Source organism: the organism of the source record quoted next, unplaced genomic scaffold (assembly GCF_019419815.1).
Source record: "Pyrus x bretschneideri cultivar Hongxiangsu unplaced genomic scaffold, Pyrus_bretschneideri_v1 Contig48, whole genome shotgun sequence".
NCBI classification, from domain to species: Eukaryota; Viridiplantae; Streptophyta; class Magnoliopsida; order Rosales; family Rosaceae; genus Pyrus; species Pyrus x bretschneideri.
In genome coordinates this window covers 1,485,598-1,502,808 of record NW_025999785.1, presented here as the reverse complement: position 1 = coordinate 1,502,808, position 17,211 = coordinate 1,485,598, and the positions used below count along the sequence as shown (strand labels likewise).

Sequence of the window (17,211 nt, the reverse complement as noted above, 5' to 3'; positions counted from 1 at the left end):
TAAATCCCATATTTAGCAAAAGTAATCTTTGAAAAATATACTCTTTCGACCACGACACATCTTGAATGAACTTGTCTATTTGAGATTGCTTTCAAGAGGACTAAATATTTTCAATGTTCAGAGATTCTCCTAACAACATTTGAACAAAAAAAATATTAAAAACTCGAATCACAAAAGTGTTCTTTGAAAAAGCGCATGCCAACTAGTTGAGGCACTTTTCCTAAAAACACTCTTAAAATTTGATAATAAGTTCAACACGTTTCTTGAAAATTAATTTCAACAAAACGCTTATGAACAGAAATACATCCAACAAAACGAACCCGGAAGCATTATTTTTTGAAATACTGTGTGCGATGCATGTTATTATTGTTTCTTAAAAACCAATTAATGTGAGACATAATCGTGCTTGCACTTCACAAAAGCCGGTGGAGGGGCCTCTTCCCCAAAAAACTCTTCTTTAAAATAACATGCAAAAATTAGGGAGCAAAAATAAAGCTTTATTCTTTTCCGTCTTTTATTTTTCCGTTTTTATGACTTAATTTCCATGAGAGTGGAGGTTTTAAAATCCCACCTCTGAAAGCTTTCCCAGCACATATCACCAAAACAAATTTGCAAATTTGCCCTCTTCCTATAAACTCTGAGGAAAATTCCCCATTGGGTTTCAGTTTTTGGGGCTTCACTCTCTCTCTGTATCTCATGTGAGCATGTCAGCTAAAGCAAGGTTCTAGAGAGAGAAATCATGAGTGAGGAGAGAGAGGAGAGAGAGTAGAGAGAGAGATGCTTTTTTTTTTCCTTTCTGTTCTGTAATCTTTTCAAAAACCAACCTTTCCAGCAAAACCCAGTTGCTATATATCCCTCTTTTTGCTTCACCTTCATTAGACTACACAAGTAAGCAGCTGTCAACGTCTTTGAGGTATATATATTTTTGACATCTATCTCTCTCTCTCTCTCTCCTCTCCTCTCTCTGAGTGCAGCAGCTTTACTGTTTTTACTTCATATTCTCTCTGTTTCTTTGAGGTAAAGATTTAATTTTTATTTATAATTAGTGTTATTTGTTTTATATATTTTTGACATTTATCTCTCTCTCTCCTCCTCTCTCTGAGTGCAGCAGCTTTACGGTTTTTTCTTCATATTCTCTCTGTTTCTTTGAGGTAAAGATTTAATTTTTATTTATAAATAGTGTTATTTGTTTTGGCGGAGGTCTTCCCGTTGATAGTGAAACAAGTCTGCTTTTTGTCTTCTGCTTCTCTCTCTCTCTCTGTGATTTATTTTACAGCCCACATTTTTAAAGCTGGTTTCTTTAAATTTAGATTAATGGATTTTGTGCAGTAATGCATCAGGAGCCAGCAACCCAGATCAAATCAAGGCTGGATTATCAGATTTTGAAGATTTCTGAGTTGGGTTTTTGCCCCTGGTCAATTTGAGGTAACTTCTCTGCTTCTTCTTATTGTTTTGTTTATCTTTTTGCTCTTGTTTTTGGTAATTTCTGAGTGGTTCTGTGGGTTTTGTGTTGTTTTTTGTGTAAGGTCACCAATCGTTTGTTAAAATTCCCCAAAGAAAGTTTGGAAAAGTGAATTGAGGTACTTGGTTTTAAAATGAGAGATTTCCCATCTTGTTTTGGTGAAAATGGGGTTCAGGTTGCTGATTCTTCATCATCAAATAGTAGTAGGGGTGCCCAGAATTTGGTTACTTGTATGTATCAATGCCGGTTACGAGGCCGGTCTTGCTTGATTACTGTGACTTGGAGTAGGAATTTGATGGGTCAAGGCCTTAGTGTTGGGATAGATGATTCATCAAACCAGTGTCTTTGTAAGGTTGATATTAAACCCTGGTTGTTCTCCAAGAGAAGAGGGTCCAAGAGTTTAGAAGCTTATTCGAGTCAAATAGATATATATTGGGACCTTTCATCGGCAAAATTCGGATCCGGGCCTGAACCTTTGGAGGGATATTATGTCGGGGTTGTGGTGGACAGGCAAATGCTTCTCCTTCTCGGAGACATGAGGAAAGAAGCTTTCAAAAAGACTAGTGCCAACCCTGTGCCTTCGAGTGCTGTTTGCGTTGCTAAGAGAGAGCATATTTTTGGTAAGAGGGGATTCACCACAAAGGCTCAGTTTTGCAATAATGGTCAAGTTCATGACCTTGTAATTGAATGTGACACTGTCGGCGTCAATGATCCATGCCTCCTGGTGCGTGTTGACAGCAAGCCTGTGATGCAGGTGAAGAGACTTCGGTGGAAGTTCCGAGGGAACCATACCATCTTGGTTGATGGGCTTGCAGTTGAAGTTTTCTGGGATGTTCACAATTGGCTGTTTGGTACATCACCTGGAAATGCTGTTTTTATGTTCAAGACATGCCTCTCAGCAGAGAAGTTGTGGGCTAGTCAACCAGCCTCTGATCCAAGCGCGTTGCAGTGGTCATTTTCGCAGAGATTCTCGGATAGTAAGTCACAAAGTCTAGGATTCTCGCTGATTCTGTATGCTTGGAAGAATGAATAGAGGAAGTCAGATGTTCTCCATTGATTGCTAACAGAAAAACCTCTAGTGAGTGATGTTTTTCTCAGCTATGTGATTGAATTACTGCAAAAAAGATGATTATATATGATCATTTGTTATATGAGCATTTGTTTTTTTCTCAACCTCTTTTGGTTTCTCTTCATGAGTAGCTTGAGCAATCAAAATACATCAGACAGTTTTGTTTTTACTGGTTGTATATGCTCCATACACCCTTAATTTCACTCTTTAATTTTTTTTTTTATTTTGCCTACTGAGAATTCTATGTTAAAATCATCGATGTGCAAATATTGAAATTAATGCACTCTTACTCAGCAAATCATTGAACTTATTATTTGATCATGTTTGCGCTAGCTATAGTGATGTTCTTTTCCGAAGTCGGAATGACTGCTAATGGACTTGGCCACATCCTATTCTTGTGAAGTAGCCATATCTGATTTTATTTTTGTAACATTTCTTTGAATTGGCCTAACTCCACTTGTATTTGGGATCATTTTATACTGCTGATTGTGTTGTGGGTATTGCTGTGCGAATACTTTGACAAGTATGAAACGGTTCAGACCCTCCATTTTACGTATTCTTGCATTTAGATGCTTGACCATCATGGAAATGTAGCTAGACTACAAGAGATTGAAAGCATGAAGTACTATGGTACTTGAATGATGTTTGTATAACTAGGTAACTGATGCTATTGAGCTTTTGAGTGAGATTAAGCAATTGACGGAGGTCTACTGCTTTTGCTTGTTGAAGTCCAGATTATAGCTGTTGGGTGCTTGTGCTAGGAATGTTTTTCTCTTGGGACAGTTCAAGGAGCCGAGATCTCACATTCACTATATAAGTCAACATAGAAGTAATGGGAATCTTTGGTCTGGAAAATTTTACAGTTGCTAGCAATCAAGTGGAAGAAAGGATATAGAAGGTTAAATTGTACATAACTGAAGGAATGTGAAGGGGTAGGATTAAGCACCCTGCACAACTTCCTGGCTTACTTTGCCTGTTTCGGGTGAAGGGTCAAATGATAATGTATGTGCTAGGCATGAATTTGTGGATAAAAAGGGGGACAATTCGCAGCTGCTCTTTTTCTTGAAGCCTCGAAAAGCATCTTCTATAGCCCGAGGTTGGATACAGCACATTATCTTGTATCAAGGAGCATTGTGATGAAGAGAGTTCAACAATTATTTTGTGCTTGATTTCTCTGTAGATGTACCTGTTTACCCTATGGAGCCTGCTCATCTTGCAACACATTGTGCTTCCTTTGCATCAGGGCTCAAAATTCAACTGTATATGCTCTAGCTGAAACCCGGAACAATCACATCTTCCGCCTCTTTACCCCCTCCCCCTTCAGCCGAGCTACTTCGATACCTTCCACTATGCGTTTCCACTGTGAGTAATTTTTGCAGAAGTTTAAGCCTGTCTTAGTTGTAGTTTGGTGTTAACTCGAAATTTAAAGATGGTTGGTTGAGATTTGCATAGCATTCAAATAGTGAGTTATTTTTGCTGAAGAAAGCTGCCAAACTTCATGCTTATTGAACCTTACACTTCATATTTTCTCTGTTGATTTATGGATGCATTCACTGGTTGAATGTTGCAGCTACGATTTTGTTGTAACAGGCACAAACCCGGCCACAAATTTGGCGTAGGCTGAGCCTTCGCGGTGGTAGGGTTCGCGCCGGAATTAGGCTAGGGTTAAGCTATTTACGGGAGAAATTTTCAAATCTCGGGTGAGTTCTTTAGCTCTTCCGAGCCAAGCCAGGTTCAGTTCCTTCAGACATTAGCTTGTGACAACCCCTAATTGGTCAAAATATTCAAAACATGTGTTGGTTAAGGATTTAAATGGATGCAATAGCCCTAATTGATGGTTTGTCATTGTTGAAATTATTTTAAAAGCAATTTTTTTTTTTTTTTAAAAGCTTCGGTCAAAATTGTGTTCGGTAATTGAAAAAAAAGGTGCTTTTTGTAAAAATCATGGATCCAAAACAACAGAAAGCAGAAGTAGCTCTACCTCTACTTCTAAAAACAACATAATTTTTTTGCAACACAACAATCCCAAACTAACCCGAGGGTCTCCTTGTACTGATTTCTATAGGAGCTTTTATGTGCATTAGGTGAAGTTTGAATATTTGGTATATGTACCTAACTAGATACAAATAAATTAGAGTTTGTTGGGAATGCGTTGGTCCACTTATAGTTGCTATTGCAATTAAGCGTTGTGCATTGAATTTGAATACTTGAATGTTTGTATCAACCCATATTTTGTTTTATACTACGGAGAAAGAGATTTGAACTTTAAGGGCACCTTTTAGAGCCAATTTGGCTACGCAGCACATCTATTCAACTCAAAGTGTTTATGTGTGTTGTTACTTAGTACTACGGTCTGGTGGTATTCTTTTTCACTTATAAGTGAGAGGTCTTAGGTTCAATTCTCGCCAAAGGTAAATTTTAACCACATTATTATGGCAAGTCCATTGTGAGGGTTGGCCAACTCTCCCAAATAATATTGTTTGTTCCAAAAAAAAAAAAAAAAAAAAACAAAGAACTGTTTATGTCAGTGTTTGACAAAAATAACTTAAGGTGATTCTCGAGTGTTAAAGTTGTATGGATGCAATCTTCGTTGTGCATCTTGATCAAGTGGATCGTATTTTTTGTAGATTTTGATGTGATTGTAAATGTGTTCACGGGTAACAATTTTTTTTTTTTAAAATCTTTCTAATAAAAGTACTTATGAGCTTAAATGCTTTTATAAAAGTAGGCCGAAACCGACTTTAAGGCTGGTCCAATTTGGGCTTGTCAGCTCTAAGCTTTTTTTGAATTCTAAAAGTACTTATAAGTTTTTCTCATAAAATCGTTTCTGCTTCTAACAAAAATTCTTATAAAATACTTCTTATTAAAGCAAACTCAAAGCAAACCTTAAAGATTGGTTTGATTTAGGGTTTCTTGCCCCAGCCCGAAAAACCGAGTCTGAGTGTGAACTTTGTTCCGGTCGAAAATCTTCTTACACAAACAACTTACATGAAACTCAAAAAATAACATAATATTTTGGAGCACGATGGAATTTTCTCGAACTCACAATCCTTAATTAAGATAGAAAAAGATATGGAAAATAAGAAAACGAAGGGGAAAGAGATGATTGTCTTTCTGCCGAACTGCCAGAGTATTCTGTTGCAGGATTATGAAAGCTACAGCTTTCGAACTATTTGCCACCCAATTTTCACACCCATTCAATTATTGATAATGTCCCAAATATATAACTTAAAAAAATTCGAAAAATATATAATCTCAAAAAACGCATGTGTATTTCCATGGACTGATAAACGAATTGAAGAAGATTAATTGTAAAAAATTAACAAATGGCTGTGTGAATTGCTTAACTTGACTTCAATTCAATTGAGGAATAATACAAAACTCCACTAATCACTACCAATTAACTACAACAACAACAACAATCAAGTCGTACATGAAGTGGAGTTGGCTGTATGAATCTTAGAATGTCATTACGCTCAATTTTGCATCAAGTCTTCCGATAGCTCCAAGTACTCTATATATTCTCTTATAGTCTTTTTCAAATTCTTTATAAGTCTTTCTCTACCTTTTTTGCCCTGAGCCTCCCTTTTATAGTCACATATTCTAACCGGAGCATCAACTATTAACAATTTAACTATTAGGGATTTAACGACTAACAATTTAACTCCTTGACTTGACTCTATCTCGTTATCGATTCCCCTCTCTCCTAACAACTAACTATTTAACCACTAACGCTGTATCCTTTGTTAAAAAAAAAAAAAAAAAAACTATTGTGGGCCGTGGTCATATTGGGCTTTTTTTCTTTTGGGGTCCTATACTCATTTGCAAATGGGAGTTTAACGACATGCCGTTTATCTGAACCGAAACCTCACGAACACAAGGTCAAGGGCGGTCCCCACACCCACAGGGACAAAAGGAAAAAACAAAAAAACGAAAATCCCTCCCTTTCCCGCCTTGCCGCCCCAGTCCTCCCCCTTCTATTATTTTCACTCTGTTTCTCTCTCTAAAATTCTAGAGAGAGAGAGAGAGATTTGATGCGGCGGAGCTTCATCTCCGACCATGGACACTCCGCTGAAGAATCAGATCAACCCCACCACTCCTCTTCCTGCTAAATACGAGGTTTTTTTTTTTCATTTTTTTTATGAATTAATTTTTTTTTCCTGGTTCAAATGGGTTCTGCTGGGTTTAGTTTTTTCATGTTCTTCAATTTATTTGCAAATTTAAAATTTTGGTTTAAAATTTTAAAATCTGGATTCGATTCAAGTTTTAATTTTTGTCACTTCCCACTGTTCATTTTCCACTTTGCAGAAATGGGTTTGTTGTAATTTTTCAGAATTTTGTATGATTCCTGCAAAACCCTTCGATTCCTTCTCAATCTTTCGACATCGGTTGCGTTTTCTAGGCCGTAGAGTGCGAAATGATTCCTGTTTGATGATTTCTGCAGGATTCCCCTGTGTTCAACTACATTAGCAATCTTTCCCCAATTGAGCCGGTGAACTCCGCAGGAAACGATCATCACACTTTCAACTCCCTAGCTTTTGCATCTCTTCCTTCTATTTTCGCTTCGCCGCAGAATCTTTCCGTCCCAGAAACACGGTTCTTACTTAGAAGGTAAGGTTTTAACCATATCTTTTCTTCCTGCGTTGCTGATTTTACTACTTTTATTTGTACTAGTGTTTGATGTTTTGTTCATGTTGTCAGGCAGCACTTCTCTGATTCACCGAAACCCGAGTCCTTCCAGAGTGGAAACCGAAACAGTAAAAGTGATGGAGTTCCGGTTTCTGTTGAGCAAGCCTATTTAGGTACTGACCAACCGGAATTCTTTGCATCCGGAAGTTCTTCAGATGTAGAAGTAGCTAGTGCAGTACCAACTGAGAATTTGGAACCAGCGGTTGAGTTTCTAAATACCTTGAAGTATAGTTCTGGTAGCCCACATAGAAATGATGTACATCATTCGAAAGGAAGGCACTCGTTTTTCGAGAGGGAAACACATTTACGCAGAATTCGGAGAGTTGAGCAGAAGACAGATGCAGCCGCATGCGATTTGGTGAGGTTGATTTCTGATGATCAGTTAAAATTCGATTTGACAACCATTAAAGAGAGTTGTGCGGGGCACGATCCTAAACCAGTAGATCCTGGAGAAATCTCTTTTATGTCAAACATCCTACGAGACAATGATATTGAAGTAGAGGAATCTGCTGGTCCTATCGATTCTAGTGAAGAAAGCGAATTGGGAAAGGTCAGTAATCAACCAGAAGGTATTCGGGGAACTAAGGAAACAGATCAAGCTCCGGCGATACTTTCTGGAACTTTACTGGATAAGTTAAATGTTAATGATCCAAGTGGTATTGTGGATAAAAAGTCGCTGAATTGTATACATTCTAGCTGCAAGGTAATATACTGGTTTGGACAATATTTTTTGTTGAACTGAGTTTCATACTTTTTCGATTTGATGGTAATGCAACAATTTTGTTTGACCTTGTGCAGCCTAGTTCTCAGTCATACGCAATACGCAGGCGCTGTTTGGATTTTGAAAGGCCAGCAGCTCACCAAAGGAAATCAATAGATGCTAGTGGCAGTTCTTTAGCCTTACCGCAGTCCAGTTGTGAAGTCGCCTCTGTCGAAAAGCAGTTGGTTCAAACTATAAAAGGTTGTGATTATTCATCTTCAAGGTTACCTGGCATTGGTTTGCACTTGAATGCTCTTGCAACTTCTAGTGAAAGTAACTTAAGTAAGGTTGTCAAGCATGATATTTCTGAGAGTCGAGCGGCAAATTTTCCAAACTCCAAGATATCTAGTACTTCTTTGACTCCCAGTGAGGTTTCTCGTGATGAATCATGTAAAAATAAAGCTCAGGTTGCAGAAACTCCTCCCCAAGTATGTGCAGCAGTTGGTCAAGAACATGACTGTAATAGTCCTGAGAAGAAAAGGCATGCGCCATAAATTTTAATGACTATTCGAATTCTTTACTTCTATCCATCTGAATGCCGTTGTTTTAACGTTTGATAACTTGCAGGCTTAGGTTGCAGCCTGTTGGAGAAAGTTTGGCTTGCAAGCGCTGTAACTGTAAGAGATCAAAATGTTTGAAACTGTGAGTTTTGTGCATACCTTATCTGTAAAACTATGAGTATAAGTATGCAGTATATCGACTAATTAGCAGTTTAGCGTTTGGTAATCAATTATAATTTTCAATTTTCGCTGTTTGCCTTGTACACTATGGATTGGTTCTTTCCATTCATCTCTTACTTTGACCTCCCATGTTCTCCATGCAGTTATTGCGATTGTTTTGCTGCTGGTCTCTACTGTATTGAGCCTTGTTCATGTCAAGAATGCTTCAACAAGCCTAATTATGAGAATATTGTTTTAGAGAATCGCAAACTGATTGAATCTCGCAACCCACTTGCATTTGCTCCCAAAGTAACTGCAAGTGCTGTTGCTATTCCACAGCACGGGGTTAGAAATTATAACCGAGATCATCTGTTGCATTTGCATTGTCCTATAAATTATAATCATGTAGACTCACAATGTTGCCTATGCAGGAGGAAACTAACTCGACTCCGTCTTCAGCTAGGCATAAAAGGGGATGCAATTGTAGAAAATCAAGTTGCTTGAAAAAGTACTGTGAATGCTTCCAGGTACCGAGTTTTGGCCTCTTTTGTATGAATGTAACGCTCTTGTAAATCTATTAAAGTTTTTGGTATATATCTACCAACTGATATGGTCCACGGGCCCTTCGATTTTCTTACCAAGGGTGGTGCTGGATGCGGCATCCTCTGCAGATGTGTAGGGTGTAAGAACACTTTTGGCCGGAAAGATGGTGAGCAAATAGTCATACGAAATTTAACTAATCATTTTATGTTCTAATGGGATTCACGATTTGTGTACCTTTAATTTATTCTTTTTCTTTATCCAATAGAATCTAAACAAGCTGAAGTTGGAGGAGATGAATCAGTAGGTCCGAATATGGATGCACTGAATGTCAGTTTACCGACAGTAAGGGATCAAGATCTCCCAATGGCACGTTCGGGGATTTTCAGGTTTTCGACTCACTTATTTGTTAGACTGTATGTAACTTCTTTGAGATTGGTTGTAAAATGTTTGAAGGTTATTTTGTTTTGCAGACTTCCCCGAGACCAATTGACATCCTCTTCTAACGAGAAACAAAAAATATTTTCTCTGCATTCTGTGGTATCATCTCCTCAGCTAGAAAAGCATCTTCAGGCAATTCCTGAAGACGGAACTCTTGAGACGTTGGCTAGCAGTGGCTCACATAAGTCAACCTTGTTGGATACCTAATTGGACTTGACTAACATTATAAGTATATAAATCATCATCTGCTGCAATTGCAGCAGAGTTTTGTTCACAGATACTTTACACACGCATGCAAATAAACAAATCTGCTGAAAGTTGCATCCTTGCTGTCTATGAATCATCAGTCAGTATACACATGCAGTGGCCTTGCTGTCCACTATGCATAATCATTACATCCTTAAGGTGGGAACCATATTCCAATCTGTAAAGCACAGTGCACTGCATGTGGAGCATCAAATCATGGAGTGGATGAAACGGCAGATTGACTTGGGTTAACACCAACAACTGCAGTAACTGATTTCCACGATAGATGGAAATCAGATGAAGTCTGTGTATATATATAATCCAATTCCCTACTTGTGAAGTATTGTTCTGAGATTAAGGGTTCTATCACCTTTGGAACATAAGGTCTTAAACAAGTAGAAGAATTGCATTTCAACTAGTAAGGATGACTGCACCAGGTATCATGTATAAATTTGCATGAATGTAATCTGGGATACTTGTTATACATCAAGTTTATATTTATATCAGTATCCAACATTTGGTATCAGAGCCAAATAACAAGTCCCAGATTCGTTTTACTGCTTTATTATTATGATAAATGTATGATGATATATTTGAAATGTATTTTATATATCTCTCGAGTAGTGCAGTACTTGATGTACTTCTGATATTCATCAAAGTGAATATTGTTATTGTATTTCGTGGCTATTAAGGGGTCTTAAAAGATTCATAGCATGTTCATATATTTCTCAAAAGGGAAATATATATAAATTGCATGAAGGTTAATAAATTGTATGAATTATTCCCTATAAAAGTTTGCAATTGTCTAGTCCAAAGACTTGATGTATCATTGCGATTGTGGAATATTATGGCCAATATATGCAATATGGAAGGCAGTTTATGATTTTCACTCAAAAGTGCGATGTAAACTTGCAGCAGTAACTGCATACTCTTATTTGTAACTAACATTTCTATGACTGCACCAGTGGTTAATTGAACACAGGCCATTGGTTGAAGGGCGTTGCTGTCTTGAACTGCACCAGCTGCCTTGTACCCGTGGGCTGCTTCCATGAACTCTGTTTTGATAAAGCTAAAAGTTGATGAGCTTGGTTGACGAGTTTGGCAGTAGGGATATTCAATAATCACGCTGCAAACATGGGTGTGGTTGAATCTTTTGACTCAGCTGCTGTATGAAAGTAAAGGTTGTTCTTTCATTATATTTTGCCTTATGCTTTAAATAAAGCATGGACTTATGTGCTGGTGAATTTTACCATGTTAATGGTTCAGGTTTTATTTCAATTATTGTGTGTATGTACAAATATATGTATGCAGTATATTGAAATATTGTGGACTGATGAAAGATTGAGACCGAATCAGCTTGGTATTATAAGCATTCCATTGCAGCTAAATAAAAGCTTGACAATGGTGGAGCACTCTAATAAGTGGGAGCTTGGAAACAGAGCTTTAAATTTGTTTCGGTATTTGCATAATGCATATTTGACGGTTTGTGTTTCTTGCCCAAAGGTGTAACATAAATCTGTGTTGTTTGATGTTGCACTCTTTGCACACAGTTTGAACTTGATGTTGTGTATGTATGTTAAAGCAAAGGGGAGTGGAGATTGGGATTTATGTTGAACTTGAATATGGTTGCAAAATGATGTGAATATTGGTCGACTGCAGTAAAGTCTATGTGGTTAATTTAAAACTCATGAAATGTTCACATTCCTTTCCAAAGAAGGGGATGTATAAATTGTTAGAAGTTTTAATCACTGAATAGCCACGTTTGTTGTTGCTGCAATGTTACAACTCAATTTTGAATAGTGGGACTTAAGCTCCTTTTAGTCCTAGTTTGGATTCAACTGCCCTGTTTGAGTCTGTCTATGACTCTCTCCGTGAAATGTGGTGTCGTGCGGATGGAGACCATGGTGAGGATATTGGTCTAGAAGATTACTGGGTTGCCTCTGATATTCCGAATGGTACCAGCTTGGTGGACTAATGTACACGACTTCAATGGTTTTCTGGCTAATACTCTTCTTGGTTGTGATTATAATTGTTTGCAATTATAATTTTTTACATAATGCTTTTCTTTGTAAGTCTTGTACAAGAATGATCCCAACGGAAAACAACTTAGGTTGCAACATCTGGAACAAATAATCATGTTATTTAACCATTGGACAAATGTTTATTAAATCTTCACCAAAGTGAGATTTTATGGAAATTTTGGTCTGGGTGCTGTTCTATGTTTGCCAACATATAGGATGGTGGAAGAGGTGATACTGCATGCTTGTGCCGAAACCATTCATGAAGTACGTGATGCCTTTATCTGATTACTTGGATGTGGCTTTGTTTATTAGCTTTAGTTGATGTTGTTTGGGATTTCATGGGTCACATACTAAAATCATGCAAGTGTTATATACATTTATGTATGCATGTGTGTAAATATACATGATAAGATCCTTGAATGATGGCTATACAATGAAGGTCAATGTCAGTTTATATCTCTTGCCCAAAGGTGTGATATAAACAAGCATTTAACGATCACTAATGATTGTTTCAAGTTTTCCATGTCTTCTTAAGATAGTCCTTACAGTTTTCCAGATGATTTCAACTGGCGTATCAGGATAGATTTAAGGACTGGGAATCTTCACGTTTTGAGATTGTGCCGCTGCTGTGTTATGCGGGCAGAAGAAGATGCTGAGGTATCACTCTAATGCTTTCATTCTTTCCCATGTGTGCTGTCAGAAACATTCCCATGTTGTTACTGTTAAAGTATAACCTTCAGACTTCTTTCCCATGTGTGTTACACAAGTCTTTCCCATGCGTGCTGTCAGAAGACAGCAGATGGTGCTGCCATATACTTGATATAATTGCATGAAAAGATCTTGTAATGGTGGGTGTACAATAAAGAATGAATGGTTGCTTATAGTTTTAACTAAAGGTATGTTATAAGCATGCATTTCAACGATTTTTCCATGTCTTCTACCTTGGCTATGAACCTGTGCTATTTGTTAATTGTGATAAGAAATCCTAATGCTTTATGCATGTATAAAATTCGTATGATGATTGCTACAGTTTTTCTATAGCATGATTAATTGTTCTAATGCCATATGCTGCTGCCAAAGTTTTATTCATAGCAGGAAAAGGAATATATGGTTTGGAGATTAAAACACTGTAAGCTGCGCTTTTATCATTCTAGAATTGGTAGTCATGGTTGTTTCAGATTCACAAACGATGATCGATATCTGATTGAAATCTGGTATATGATTGAAATCAGTTTTTTTTTTTTTTTGATATCTAAATATGTATTGGCAATAGGCATTGGTGTAGATTGTAGCTTAGTAAATTTATGTTGAACTTGAATATGGCTGGTAGGTTGCAAGGTTCCTGATACATGTGAAAATAATCTATAATTATAACTTACTTGTGTAGAAAATTGGTTTTTCATTTGACGTTTGGATGATTTCTACAATCAAATTGAAATGCTAAAGTTTTATGCAGGTTTTCAACACTAATAATCTCTATACTTGAACAAATGTTTGAATAAATCTTCACCAAAGTGGGAATTATTAGGAAATTTTGTTCAAGGGATTATTAATTGAATTTTGTGAGTGACAATTCATTGCATAAGACCAATCTTTCAAAAGAAAGAAATAGTGAATGGCTTGAACTGTGATGTAGTGTGTAGTATTTTATAAAAGTTTAAAGTCAACTTTGATCCCTTGTCCAAAGACATGATTTGAGTTGTAACTTGAAATTTTTGTGAAATAGCTCTGCAAATAAGGATGCATGATTAAGATTGCATAACTGATATTTTATGTCTCTTGCCCAAAGGTGTTACATAAAATTGCATGTCATGGTTATTCACTCAATGACTAGTTTATCTGCATAAGGCAGAATTGAGGCTCAGTTGGAAGCATTAGGCAAACTCATTGGAGTTTGATAAAGGATCGAATATGATTGTATCATATTTGATGTTGTTTCATATATATATGCAATGTTTGAAATGATGAATTACTAATCAAACCGAGGTTTAATGAGCTGGTTATTGTAAAAGGCTTATCATTGGAGCCAAACAATGGCTTGACAATGATGTTTGGTTTGATCAGTGGGAGTGTAAATAATAGACATGTTAAATATGTTTGTTTGCTCTGTTAATATCATGCATGAGTAGTTTTGGGGGATGTGATTTCAGAGTGTTAGTACAAATTATGAAGTACTAATTTTCTGGGGTTCAACTTTTGAAGCTATTCATGGCAGATGTGAGTTGTTGTATGGTTGACATGACTTGAGTGATCACAAAGGGATTGGCTTAATACGTTGGACAAGGAACATGATAAGTGGAAGTTCAAAAGTGGGAGAATTAGTGAAAGAACATGTGAGAAAGGGTGAAATCACGATTGAGCATATTGAATCAAATTCAATGATAGCTGACCCTTTGACTAAGCCATTGGCAGTAGGAGTATTCAAGGATCATGTCTCTAAGATGGGAGTGCTTGAATCTCTAGAATCTGCTGAAGTGTGGGAGTAAGAAAAACTTGATGTAAGTCACATGTATATTTCAAATATGTCTTCGAATGTTATTTATGTTGTTCACTATCAAGACCTACTGAATCATATGCACTTGTTGAGCCTATTGGTTGTCTGAGTTGCTGACTGTATGCATGTATATGTCTATTCTAGTGTCTTGATGATTGGACATGAATAATTCGAGGGATGCAATTCGATGAATGCATCAGGATCTTCCAAAGTTGATCCATGAAATGACTGCTTTGAATGAATGAAGGAATATAAATTCATTGAAAAGTCTAAAGTTTCTTTCTACATATTAGTTTTAAGTAATTGTGGTTTCAGGGTGCTTGTGTTGTATATAAACACATGATTTTCTGGAGTTCAAATATTTAAATTAATTATGGTAGTTGAAAGGAAGTTAGTATGCGTGAAACTTGATGTGATCACATGAGGTATCAGTGTTGTGAAAGGCATGACTTTGATTATAATGTTTAGTCTGTGTCCATGTGGGAGAATGTTGGATACCTAATTGGACTTGACTAACATTATAAGTATATAAATCATCATCTGCTGCAATTGCAGCAGAGTTTTGTTCACAGATACTTTACACACGCATGCAAATAAACAAATCTGCTGAAAGTTGCATCCTTGCTGTCTATGAATCATCAGTCAGTATACACATGCAGTGGCCTTGCTGTCCACTATGCATAATCATTACATCCTTAAGGTGGGAACCATATTCCAATCTGTAAAGCACAGTGCACTGCATGTGGAGCATCAAATCATGGAGTGGATGAAACGGCAGATTGACTTGGGTTAACACCAACAACTGCAGTAACTGATTTCCACGATAGATGGAAATCAGATGAAGTCTGTGTATATATATAATCCAATTCCCTACTTGTGAAGTATTGTTCTGAGATTAAGGGTTCTATCACCTTTGGAACATAAGGTCTTAAACAAGTAGAAGAATTGCATTTCAACTAGTAAGGATGACTGCACCAGGTATCATGTATAAATTTGCATGAATGTAATCTGGGATACTTGTTATACATCAAGTTTATATTTATATCAGTATCCAACAAACCTCTCCAAACTCAAAGAGGGTATCGCCTCCTCACAGCGGCAGCGAGTTTGGGTCAGCTTGGAGGGGCGGCAGGAAGTTAGTTCTGAGATCCATTCCACCATTCCCGACTCTGGAATCACCACGAAAGCAGTGACTTGCGCCACGATAGAAGTCTAAGAAACTAAAGTCGAAAGAGAAAAATCAGGAAATCGGAAAAAGGGTGCAGAAAAAAGAAGACAGATTTGTTCTTGCTCTCGCAATTCAGGAAGATGGAAATCGCCAGTTGGGCTGGTCCAAGTCCAACCAAGAAAAACATGGGACTTTTTGCATGAATTATGACTGGTAGTTTACGGACAGCAGCAAGGGATCAAGATCTCCCAATTATTTGGCTTTTCCAACTCTTGAATCAACATGAAAGCAGTGACTTAGGCCACAAGCATCAGTCACGCACTCCAGTTCAACGCATATTCTTTGCTGCATTGTTGTGATACAAAGATGTGGCTTGTTGCAATCTTTATGTTACCAATACTGAATCACCGATGGAGTTAACTGTTACTTCTAAAACGATGTCGAGTTTTGTAATACGTTTGTGTTTCTCTTAAGAGGAGGAGGAAAAGTAGATTACATCTTACCCGGAACCCTTTTTTCTTCAAAATCTTTAACCACTCTAAAACTGGAGCATGTGACGGTAACTATTGAACCTCGCCGTCCTGTGTCACTTCCATCTTTGAGAACTCTGTCCCTCAAATCTGTCTTTCCTATCCTTGATTTTCCCTTCAGGCGGATGCCTTTCCCCCGCACTCGACAATTTGTCAATTGTTTCGTGTTCTCCTGCTGCTGCAGATGCTGACGATTTCTATGTCATGAGGATGACCGCTGTGGGTCTCAGATGTTTGGAAGTTATCGATTGGCATTGCAATGCAATTACTGCTATTGCTAAAAATCTTGAATCCGTAACCATTGTTTCAAGGAGGCTAGACTCGATGCCTCAAAGCGAATGATCTGTAGGTTTGAGATCGGAGCACCTTCCTTTCCCGCATTCGTGCCAAGCTAGATGCTTGACTAATGATCTTGAAAGGAGGCCATGTAGCCATGTAGAATTTTTCAGGTCGACGGGTCGAGGGTCCACTCCAATAATATCGATATTGTCCCCACTTAACCACCTGCGCAATCCTCAGGTGCAAAGTTTTATCATAAAAAACCTCGATGTTAGGTAAAATGGGGTAATTCTATATAAATGGGTTCTCTTCTTCCCTCTTGGCCGATGTGGGACAATTCGAGGTTCCAACACGTGTTTATGTATGCTGAATGTTTTTCTTTCGAAAATTATGTGTATGCTGCTTATTGCTGTGAAGATGCCGCATGAATTTATCATCAATGTTTAGCATACGCTATTGTTTCGATGTCATTATCTTCACTTCCTCCAAGACAAAGGAGTCAAATTACATGTATGCTTATTGTTGAGAAATTCGTTTGGATGTGTTTTTAAAATGATTGAAAGTGTTTTGAAAGAAAATGTTTTTTGATTCCAAAGCACAAGTGTTTTCTGCAAGAAGCATCAATTATGTGTTTCTTTCAGGAAGCACTTTTACTGTTTTTCCAGGAGGATTGGTTCTAAAAATATTTTCACCAAAAGCGCTTTTAATCATTTTAAAAGCACATTCAAGATGTTTGCTTATTGTTGTGAAGAATCTCAAGTTGCACAGAGGTTCAAGTCGTAATTCAGTATCAAATTAATGCACACAAAACTCTTAGTTTGCAAGCCAAGCTTTCTCCAACAGCAATCTCTAT

At 37.4% G+C, this 17,211-nt stretch overlaps 2 protein-coding genes across 12 annotated transcripts; both read left to right on the top strand.

Annotated features, from left to right (window-relative positions):
* The first annotated feature begins 335 nt into the window (after positions 1-335).
* LOC103954432 lies at positions 336-4,012 on the top strand. 11 transcript variants are annotated; one of them, XM_048568421.1, is made up of 6 exons: positions 338-913; positions 975-1,017; positions 1,109-1,151; positions 1,330-1,425; positions 1,527-2,540; positions 3,261-4,012. In XM_048568421.1, exon 5 carries the CDS (start codon positions 1,596-1,598, stop codon positions 2,493-2,495), a length of 900 nt encoding a protein of 299 aa, XP_048424378.1. In that variant the 5' UTR covers positions 338-913; positions 975-1,017; positions 1,109-1,151; positions 1,330-1,425; positions 1,527-1,595; the 3' UTR covers positions 2,496-2,540; positions 3,261-4,012. The 11 variants fall into 11 exon arrangements, with proteins under 11 accessions (XP_048424380.1, XP_048424376.1, XP_048424378.1 ...); XM_048568423.1 differs by lacking the exon at positions 975-1,017 and having other exon boundaries at positions 336-913; positions 3,293-4,012; XM_048568419.1 differs by lacking the exon at positions 975-1,017 and having other exon boundaries at positions 337-913; positions 3,266-4,012.
* Positions 4,013-6,054: 2,042 nt separating this feature from the next.
* On the top strand, positions 6,055-16,058 carry LOC125470037 (protein tesmin/TSO1-like CXC 3). Its single transcript, XM_048568429.1, has 11 exons — positions 6,055-6,650; positions 6,976-7,142; positions 7,233-7,923; positions 8,019-8,461; positions 8,548-8,622; positions 8,804-8,984; positions 9,071-9,166; positions 9,282-9,348; positions 9,448-9,568; positions 9,653-9,814; positions 15,430-16,058. The coding sequence occupies exons 1-11, from the start codon at positions 6,591-6,593 to the stop codon at positions 15,572-15,574; spliced, it is 2,208 nt and encodes a 735-aa protein (XP_048424386.1). The 5' UTR covers positions 6,055-6,590; the 3' UTR covers positions 15,575-16,058.
* The last annotated feature ends 1,153 nt before the right edge of the window (positions 16,059-17,211 follow it).

Coding starts and splice junctions, on each gene's coding strand:
- LOC103954432 (XM_048568423.1), top strand. CDS start 1,596: ATGAGAGATTTCCCATCTTGTTTTGGTGAAAATGGGGTTCAGGTTGCT.
- LOC125470037 (XM_048568429.1), top strand. CDS start 6,591: ATGGACACTCCGCTGAAGAATCAGATCAACCCCACCACTCCTCTTCCT. Junction 8,462..8,547: donor AATAGTCCTGAGAAGAAAAG/GCATGCGCCATA, acceptor GATAACTTGCAG/GCTTAGGTTGCAGCCTGTTG. Junction 9,815..15,429: donor GGCTCACATAAGTCAACCTT/GTTGGATACCTA, acceptor TATTTATATCAG/TATCCAACAAACCTCTCCAA.